At 48.4% G+C, this 9,639-nt stretch overlaps 2 protein-coding genes across 2 annotated transcripts in view; one reads left to right on the top strand and one right to left on the bottom strand.

Moving 5' to 3' along the window:
* The window catches only part of EIF3L (eukaryotic translation initiation factor 3, subunit L), a 10,485-nt gene extending 9,851 nt beyond the window's left edge, over nucleotides 1-634 (bottom strand). The window contains exon 1 of the mRNA XM_010005401.1: nucleotides 596-634. Coding sequence (XP_010003703.1) covers nucleotides 596-634 — 39 coding nt within the window. The remainder of the gene's footprint in view (nucleotides 1-595) is intronic.
* A 63-nt stretch (nucleotides 635-697) lies between these two features.
* On the top strand, nucleotides 698-6,332 carry ANKRD54 (ankyrin repeat domain 54). Its single transcript, XM_010005285.1, has 8 exons — nucleotides 698-716; nucleotides 898-945; nucleotides 3,330-3,428; nucleotides 3,743-3,814; nucleotides 4,218-4,265; nucleotides 4,390-4,514; nucleotides 5,357-5,464; nucleotides 6,164-6,332. Exons 1-8 carry the CDS (start codon nucleotides 698-700, stop codon nucleotides 6,233-6,235), a joined length of 591 nt encoding a protein of 196 aa, XP_010003587.1. The 3' UTR covers nucleotides 6,236-6,332.
* The last annotated feature ends 3,307 nt before the right edge of the window (nucleotides 6,333-9,639 follow it).

The following is a 9,639-nucleotide window of genomic DNA, read 5'->3' as shown; positions in this document are numbered from 1 at the left end:
GGTGAGGGGGGCTGGGGGGGTCGGGAGGGGGAAGGAGCTTCTTCCCTGCAGCTTGAGCTTCTTCCCTGCAGCTTGAGCTTCTTCCCTGCAGCTTGAGCTTCTTCCCTGCAGCTTGAGCTTCTTCCCTGCAGCTTGAGCTTCTTCCCTGCAGCTTGAGCTTCTTCCCTGCAGCTTGAGCTTCTTCCCTGCAGCTTGAGCTTCTTCCCTGCAGCTTGAGCTTCTTCCCTTCCTCTGGGCTGAACCCGCACCAGCCTGTGCCGGGCCCCGCCTTGGGCTCCAGCCTCGAGATGGGGCGTCTCTTGTCGTTCCTTTTCTCCCCGCTTCTCTACCGTGGTGAGGCCACGTCTGGGGCACAGGGCCCAGTTCTGGGCTCCCCAGGTCAAGAGAGTCAGGGAACGACAAGAGAGAGTCCAAGTGGAGGGTGGCAAAGGTGACTGGGGGGTTAGAGCATCTCTCCTGTCACAAGGAAGGGCTGGGAGAGCTGGGACTCGTGAGCCTGTAAAAGGGAAGGCTGAGGGGAGACTTTATTAATGCCTACAAGTATCTAAAGGGTGGGTGCAAGGAGGATGGAGCCAGACTCTCTTCAGGAGTTCACAGTGACAGGATGAGGGGCAACAGGCACAAGCTGGAACATTGGAAATTCCAGTTAAATATGAGGAAACACTTCTTTACAGTGAGGGTGACAGAGGCCTGGAACATGCTGCCCAGGGAGGTTGGTGAGCCCCCTTCTCAGGAGATATTCAGAACCCACTGGGATGCAGTCCTGAGTAATGTTCTCTAGGTAATCCTACTTTAGTGGGGGAGTTGGACTGGATGATCTCTAGAGGTCCCTTCCAACTCTAGACAATCCCATTATTTCTCTGTGCTTTCCAGTAATTGTTTTTTTTTTCTCCATAGCTCTGAAAAGACTGCGTGAAGCTGCCAATAGCAACGACTTGGACACAGGTAAGACTTCTGCCAATCCTACTTGGGACCTCTTTCTGGAAAGACAGGTTTGTCAAGGATCTATTTTAGGAGTGGAAGAAGAGGGTGCAGATAGTCTCTGGACACAGTTCTTTAGTTGCTGCAAATCCTGAAACTGCTCTTCTGGAGCCTCATTTTTTTTTCTCTGAGCAGAGTGAGGCTGATTATAATAATCACACTTTCACTGCATCTGTTTGGTAGTGTTAGTTTTCCAGCTGCCTCAAGCTAAGTCATCACTTCACTGTTCCAGCTTTTTGAGTATGTCACTTTTGCCCAATTGTAAGCAGCAAGTGAGTAGTGTTTTGGAAAGGTGGAAAAGTTATGATTATCTAAGCCATACCCTGTGTGATGAGACAGTGTTACCCAGCAGATCAGAGCTAGGACCAGTGCTGGGGTCTGTCCCTCACAGTGACTTCAGAGAAGGATCGTGGCCTCTCTGTGATTCTCCTTGCCTTCTGTACTGTAAATTAGGTGGGGTTTGATATGAATTGTCAAGCAGCAATATTGACAAATATTACCTGCCCCTTTACCATTGTCTCTCCTTAGCCTATACAGTCTCTACAGCTGTGCTGGCCTGTTCATCCCACCATTTTGTGAACAGAATTGGAAACTGGTTTGATTTGTTGAAACACCCAGTATACGGACAGTGATTTGTCTGGTGTGCTTCAACCTTTGGCTCCACAATACACCTTGTTTCATGAACTGATGGGTAATGTTCACTGGTGAGCACTGTCAGTACAGAAAAGCTTGGCTTCAGTCACTGAGTCAAGAGGAAGAATGACTCAAATCAGGCTTTATAAAAGTCTTCATTCGAATCCACCTTTGAGTTTTACACCAGTATCTGATACACAGGTTCCCCTGTTTACAATCCTGCTGCGTTTGTGTACTCTGCAACTTGAGGAAGTGTCTGATGATGAATTTGTTCTTTATCAACAAGTAAAAATTGCTGCTGTTTCCGGTGGTGGCACTGAGTGGAAGGTGTTGTGTCATTTCCTACTGTCTTCAGGGAAGGACTACATAAAGTATTCCCCATTGATGGGTCTCACTGGTGGCACACTCAGTCTCTTTGTCTTTCTTCTGGAGTATCAAAAATTCCCTGTTACCACCACTTCTGTCTTTTCAGGTGTTCCTTTTTCTTCTATGCCACTCTTAAAGCAGCAGGTGTACAGGAAGAAATTAAAATGTCACTGTAATTTGATTTCTGGAAGCTGGGACAATTTGTGGCTTGCAGTGCTCTGTTTCTTGTCTCCAATGCTGGTCAGTCTTGACTGTGGCAAGATATGCTATTAAAGATCTCATAAAATCTGCCAGTATTTTAACAGCTACAGAATGGGCTTTATTTTACACACTGATTACCATATTAGAATAATTAAAAAATAAATAAATGGAGTAACAGCCCTTGCACTTACATGTGTTGTTTTAGATGCTACTTTTACGTCCCTAAACTTTTCAGCTGTTACTGGTCTCTTTGCCTTTGTTATACTCAATAATAGAGAGTTATACTAATTTCTCTTTCTTGAACAGGTTTTTCCTTCTTATCTGAGGAAAGGAGGTAGTTCAGGTCACACAAAGTGCTGGTGGATTGAGGGCATTGAGGAAGTAGCTGGATGGAAAAGCAGGGGGAACAAGTGTGAGTAGATGATGGTGTGGCTACTTGGGCTGTTCACTAGCTCACTCCAACACATCATCTCCTAAGAGTCTGTTTGCACTGCTGCTGGCAGGTTGGTGCCCTCACCTGCCTGCTTCCCAGTCAGTAGCCACCATTAGAATGGCAAAACTTAGGAGTTTCAGATTAATCTGGAAAGTGACATATTCAAAACAGTGTGAAGAAGTGTTTGTTTTTTTTTTTCTCACTGCATGGAGTTATACTCTGAAATGTCTCACTGCAGGTGACTGATAAGAGAGGTTTACACAGATGCAGCAAGTGATTGTGCCAATCAATGGAGAAAGCCTATGGAGGGCTAGTAAGCACAGGATGGTAATTCTAGCTTGGGAATTGCCTGAGATGCAGCTGACTAAAGGCTGTGAGAGTTAACCCCACCTCCTCATCATCTTTATGTACTCTGTAGGCATTTGCTGCTGGTTGTCCTTGGAGCTTGAATATTTGGCTAAATGGACCCTTAGCCATTACAGCTGTTGGCTTGTCTGTTGTGGCAGCACCTGGTGAAGCTGTAACAGAGGGTGGAGGGTACACTGCCTAGGCTGGTCCTGCTGGGCTGGGGTGCTGGCTGGAGCTGATTCAACTCCAGTTGACTTGACAGATGGCAGAGTGTGTATCTGCCTGCAGAGGAGCGAGCAGCATTACCCCTTCCTGATCAGATGTCCCCTCAGCTTACCTGCTTTTTTCTCCTCCTTGGTGCTGTCAGTGCAGCAACTCCTGGAGGATGGGACTGACCCCTGTGCTGCGGATGACAAAGGCCGGACAGCCCTGCACTTTGCCTCCTGCAACGGCAACGATCACATCGGTGAGTGGGGAGGGGAAGTTCTATCATCCCACCTCTCTGTGCCAGAGATTCTGAAGAGTGCTCTTTATTTTGGTACTAGAAGGAAGGGTGTCTGTAGTCCCAGTTCTTTCCCTTAGGGAGCCCTGGAGAGGTGTCACTGCCTGACTTTGTGCTGGGTCCTTCTGCATTGCTGGGCAAACCTCTGTCCCCTGTTTCTGGGAGGAAGGTGATGAGCTGAGCAGAAGCATCCCTAAGGCATGGACCTGTGGCCCGTGTGGGCCTGACCTCTGGGGCCAAGGGAACGGAGTGATGTGGCTTCATTTCCTTATTTCCAGTGCAACTGCTTCTGGACCATGGGGCTGATCCAAACCAGAGAGATGGGCTGGGAAACACCCCCTTACACTTGGGTAAGTGCTGCACAGATGAGCTCTGCATGCAGACAGGTGAGGTGAACACCACCTTGCTTTTCTTTCCTCTCCACCTTTCTCTTTCCTGTACTTCACAGTACGCATCCCCAGCTTTAAGGACCTAGAGGGGACTCTTTGCATTTCCTTAGCTTCACTCATGAAGGCCTATGGGTCAGAGGTAGAGAAAATCCTTTTCCCTCCCTCTGCCAGCCCCAAGGAGCATGACATCCCTTCCAGAGAGAATGTCTAGGCTTGAGCGTGTGGTTACCCTTGATAGTTGGGCTGTTCCTCTTCCTCATGGCAGAGAGCTGTCTGGGAAGCTGCAAGCTCCACCCTTGAGCAGAAACTCCATGGTTCTTGGCTAGTACCTCTGAGTTGTGTGTCCTGTGTTTTCCCTCCCCAGCTGCCTGCACGAACCATGTTCCTGTCATCACCACGCTGCTGCGCGGAGGTAACATTTCCTGTGTAACCCTTACAGCCTGTCCCTTTCCTGCCCTGCCTTTGTTGATCCTCCCCTGGGACAATAAGTCTGGAAGACAGACCTCACCTTCTGTCCTTGCTTATGCCTCTTGCAGGGGCCAGAGTTGATGCCTTGGATCGAGCTGGCAGAACCCCACTGCACCTTGCGAAGTCAAAGCTAAACATCCTGCAGGAGGGACTCTCCCACAGCCTGGAGGCTGTACGTCTGGAGGTGAAACAGGTAAAGGCAAAAGTCCCATCTCCTGGTAAGGTGGTGCAGCACCTGGCAGTCTCCTGCACCCTTTATTTAAATACCTGTCTGTAGGCTCTTAGCTTCTCTGGGGAGAGTTGGATTTTTTCCTTCTGTTTTTAGAGGCCTTCCTTTTTTCCCAGCTGCTACTCTGAATTGATTTCAGGACCTCTCTTGGCTCTGGTAGGCCAAGGTTGCATTGAATGTCTTAATTCTTGGGCTGTATGAAGCACTCTCTATTCTTCAGCCACCATATAAGACAGATGTGTTGTGGTAGGAGAGGAACCACAGGATGGGGCTGTAGCCATGGCATACACATTCCAGCAGGGATTCTGCATTCCTAGCTGCCCTGCTCTGATATGTGCAGGCATGGGATAGGAAAGCAGTCACAGGGCAGCATCACAAATGCACAAAGCGTGGGCCTTGCCTCAGGAGTGATACAAGAATTTTTGTCCTTGATGCTGAAGTGGATCCTGCTGGAGTAGGAAGTTCCTGCTCTTCACAATAAGGGAAGCTAGCTGACCATAAGGAGTAGCTCAGAGCTTTCAGAGCTAGACCTTGTGCTTCTTCAGCTGGGCCTCTGTCTCTTCCCTGTTCTTAAACAAGGAACAAAGATCACAACTAGTCTATCTGTGGCTGACAAATGCCTCTGTTGACATGCTGGGCTCTGGTGCTGCCATTATCACTCTCCAGTTGCTTTGCATGATGCTCTTGTGGGTCTGCTACCTACTGCAGCATCAAGGCTGTGCTTGGCAGTTTATGTGTAATGTAATTTTCCCTGTAAAAACATTCCAGCCTGGTCCAGCTGTCTGATTTTTGCCTGTGGGTTTCAGATTATCCAGATGTTGCGGGAATACCTGGACCGTCTGGGGAGGCATGAGCAAAAGGAACAGCTGGATGACCTCTGCTCCAGGTTACAGATGACTAGCACCAAGGAGCAGGTAGGCAGCCCTGAGCTACTGTGACTCACCTACTTGCCTTGTGACTTCTGTGTTTAGGAGAATGCAACTGCAAGGGCAAGTTGACATTGAAGACGTGGTTATGGAAGTGTCCTTGCTCACTTTGGGTAAAGTGGGCAAGTTCCATTGGGACTCAGTCCTTTGGGTTGGAATTCAAAATGCAGAAAGCATCACTGTGCCTGGCAGCTCAGCAGAGAAGCTGAAGATCAGATGGGTTGAGGGCACAGGCATTTTAAGGCCAGGGTCAGTACAACCACACAGGGTTGCAGGGCTTGTTGTAGGTTTTGCTTGTTTGTTTTTTTGGTTGTTTGTGTGTTTTCCTACAAAATATTGGCCATTATAAGCAGGCTTAACAGAAACAGCCCTGCTACCCTTGTTGAGTTCTGGGTAATGCAGCAACATGCTTCTATTTTAAGGACTGTCTAATGTCAAGCACTGACCTCCTGAGGAATGGGGAGAAGGTCCTATTGCCTTAGATAAGACCTGTTTGATCATGAGGACAGGAGCCCTCCTACACAACTGTGGGACCAAAGGAATCCTGTCTTAGGATAAGCTCAGCATGGGCATCACTGGTGTCATGGGGCAGGGGTGGTCCCTGTTGCATGGGGCTTTCTTCTGTGGTGGTGGTCAGCTGCACAGCTGCATTGCTCTGCCTAATGGCCAGCTGTATTCTTCTGTCAGGTGGATGAGGTTACAGACCTTCTGGCCAGCTTCACATCGCTCAGCCTGCAGATGCAGATGGAGAAGAGGTAATGGGCTTCCACATCATCTTCCTGATGCACCAGGAGAAGCCTTAGAGAGAAAAAGAGGAAGCTGAAGCTTGCTTCCTGGATTGCTGAATAAACATTGCTGCCAGTGGCCATCCCTGCCAGATCCACTCTCCAGTGGTGTTCAGACTGTCCCTGTGGGTGTTGCCACAGCTGCCTCACAGGGAGGCAGCAAGCTTTGGAAAACAGAGACAGCAGAGTGCTGCAGCTGAGACTCTTGGAGAAAAAAATGCTGCTCTGTTTTTTATCAGATGGGCTGGCCCTGAATAAGATACCCCTTCCTGAGATACTCTGCCTTGTCCTAAGCACATCAGCTCAACGTAGGTGGTGGCTGATGCCATGTGCAGTCACAAGCCCTGACTGGGTACCCTCAGCAGCTGGTCAACATCACAGAAATGTTTGGAACAGGCACCTTTTGCCACCTCCACAGTACTCAGTTGCACGGGGGAGAAAGTGGATGCCTTGGACAACAGAAGGCTTTGTGCTGTGAGAAGAACACATGCTTAATTTTGTGCATGCTAGCAGCTGAGCAAACATACTGCCTTGAGAAACACACACTGAGGCTTAATCCTAACCTTCTCCTGAGCCTGTGGTCTGAGAATCTGTTTGGTTACAAATGGGATACAAAGCTTTTAATCACTAGACTTACAACTTTCACTGACCCCGTTTTTTAAATCACTGTTGCAAGTTAGCGCTTAAATACTACAGTGAAAGACTTGCAAAAAATACCCAGGCAGATAGCAAGCAGGTCAGAGCTGCCATGGTGCAAGAATATTGTTGGGGGTGAGGGGGATGTGACTTAATCCTAGTGCAGTTTTAGACATCTTGCAAGAAAACCACTGTAACTGTGGTTTCCTATTCCTGGGTTACTGGGGCAAGAGGTCCAGTTGCAACAGGAGGTATTGTACTGCCACAGCAGCACCAAACCCAGATCTAATCCGTACTGTGTTTCTTGCTTGTCACGGAGAGGTGCTGCTTCAGGACCGAATGTGCAGCGTGAGGAACAACGTTCTGACCTCTGCTGGGAGCCTGAAGTGATGCAGCTATGAAGGATGAAGGGAATAGCTCTTGCTGCTCACTTGCTTCTGCCCTGCTGTGGTTAGTAATGACGATGTAGATAGCTTTTTTTTTGGAGCTGGGATCCATTAAATCATGTCAGTAGGGTGACACCACCAGCAGCAGGGTGACAAGAAGGTGTCCAGCAGTAATCTGAGTTCCCACCTAAAATGATGTAATGGCCTGGTGGCAATACCCATGCCACAGCTTGGGAATCACAGGTTTGGAACGATTTGTTCTTAGGATTCAGTTTCAACAGCCACAGTCTGCAGCATTCTTCAGAGACCTTCAGGTCAGCAGCTTCTCTAATATCTGGCCTGTTGTCTAGGACAGGGCTAAGTGGACCTCACATGTTCAAAGCTGAGGCACAAAAAGACACCTGGCTCTTAGCTGGATACATCCGTGGGATGCTGGAGACCATGGCTGGGGTTACTATGGTCTGGTTAGGCTGGAGCTGTCACTATGAATACTGATACTTTGTCACAATACTCCGGATGGAAAGGATACAGAGGGGGTGGGAGACAATCTGACCTTTTTTTATTTTGAACTTCAATAAAAATCCAACCAGCCTTTTCAGACTCCTCAGCCAGGTTTTCTCTGTTTCAGAGAGTCTCATTCCACCTTCTTTACATGTGCTCCAGGCACAGCACCAGACTGGGTAACTGCTGCTCTCGTACCCAGTACTGAAATTAAAAGTGACAACATGGAGTTGTTTGAATTCAAACACCAGTCTGTTTGCAGGTCGAAGTACACAGTTGCTTACTCAACTTTCTGATCTTGACTCTCACAGCCAAGAAATCCACATTTTTTATCTGTTTAGTTGTTGTGAAAACATACAGATAGATGAAAGAATCTCAGTGGGATTGCTTGAAGTTGGAAGAAAGGATGTTTTGCAGAGAGGAAAAGCAGCCTTACCCAGTCTGCTCTGCTGTGTACATATGGAACTGGTGGGGAACTTGTGCCTTGTCCCATGCCAGAAAAAACAGTTGTGCTGTGCAAAGGCAGCAAGAGGAGCTGGGGAAGGGACATCATCTTGGGATGGCAGAGAATTTCCAAGGTGGTTCCTGGATGAGGAGCAGGTGGCCCTCATGTCCAATCTTTACTTGTCTTGCTTCTTCCCATCTACACAGCCTAGTCTTGGTGTCCACGTCACCCAGATATCACCACTTCTGTACTCAACAGCTTTGTTGCTGAGGAGACCATTAAGGTGCCCTAAAAGCAGATGAAGTGCTCTTTATTGCTGCAGTTACCTTAGTTGTTGATATTGTCCACTAACTAGACACAGCTGGGAAGCTTTCCTTAAAGCCAGGAATACACTTAGCTGGGACTTAGAGCAAAGCTTTTAGCCTGAGTGCACATGATGATGTCCACAGCTCTTCAGGCCTTTGTCTTGCCTGATGCTGGAGTTTTCATGACTGCTCCTGACTGTGTGCTTGGGATGTAAAGGTGTGGGTGCTGCAGCCAGCTGGGAGTGTTTCTTTCCTCTTGTGTAGCACTACTTCCTCCATGGGAGGTAAGGCAGCACTGGAAGTCCCCTGGAGACTGGCACAGTGAGCTGAGGCAAATAAAATGAGTAGGCTCCTAGGAAGTTTTGCCACTGATTTAGTGTGAACATCAGATAAGAAAGAGAAAGGGCATCTTGTTTTCGGAGGGGTGGGGGGAAGTGTTAAGTATGGATCACTGCAGTCAGTCCTGCTTTCCTGCCTCAGGGTTGAAGCACTGGGCTGCTGAGAGCCCTCTCATGTGTTTGGCACTGACATTTTGGTTTCTCTGTGTCAGCTGAATATTGCCAAAGCCTTGACTGCCTTGCCATGCTCAGCAGCTGTATCTTAAGAGTTACCTGCTGAGGAGGGAAAGAAGGAAGGAAAAGGTTCCAGTGGAGGAGGAGAGAATGGCTTCACAGTGTGCTCAGAGCTCTTTGCTGGCACTGTGTTTTTTCTGCTGCTTCTGGCCTAGAGTCTTCAACCACTCCCAGCAGCTTTTCCCCCTGCCCTTGCACCCTGGGCCACAGCTTCATAGGCGTGAGGCTGATGGCAGCTTCCTGCATCTCCCAGAGGTGTCTGCTGCAGTAATGAAGAATGAAAAATACGACACTGGTTCCCTTCTGCTATTTGTTTTATCATTAAACTCAGTCCAACCTCCTTATTTTCTTTGTTCTACACCATCAAAAACACCTCGGAGCCATGATGTCAGTCAGGACTAGACCCAAGGCCCTGCTTCCACCTCTCTGCTGTCTAGCGTCCTGATACACTCCTCATCCCCACCTTGTTCAGATCACAGCTCTGCAGTGATGTGCTGAATCCCCAGCTGCTGAACACAACCCTGCTGTGCTGT

Source organism: Chaetura pelagica, unplaced genomic scaffold (assembly GCF_000747805.2).
Source record: "Chaetura pelagica isolate M959 unplaced genomic scaffold, ChaPel_1.0 scaffold530, whole genome shotgun sequence".
Taxonomy (NCBI): Eukaryota; Metazoa; Chordata; class Aves; order Apodiformes; family Apodidae; genus Chaetura; species Chaetura pelagica.
The sequence above is the reverse complement of the archived record's forward strand: the minus strand, read 5'-3'. Positions and strand labels throughout refer to the sequence as shown.

What these genes read in the sequence shown, in the direction of transcription:
- ANKRD54 (XM_010005285.1), top strand. An exon ending in CAACGGCAACGATCACATCG is followed by an intron (nt 3,429 to 3,742) that starts GTGAGTGGGGAG and finishes CCTTATTTCCAG; the next exon opens with TGCAACTGCTTCTGGACCAT. An exon ending in AAACACCCCCTTACACTTGG is followed by an intron (nt 3,815 to 4,217) that starts GTAAGTGCTGCA and finishes TTCCCTCCCCAG; the next exon opens with CTGCCTGCACGAACCATGTT.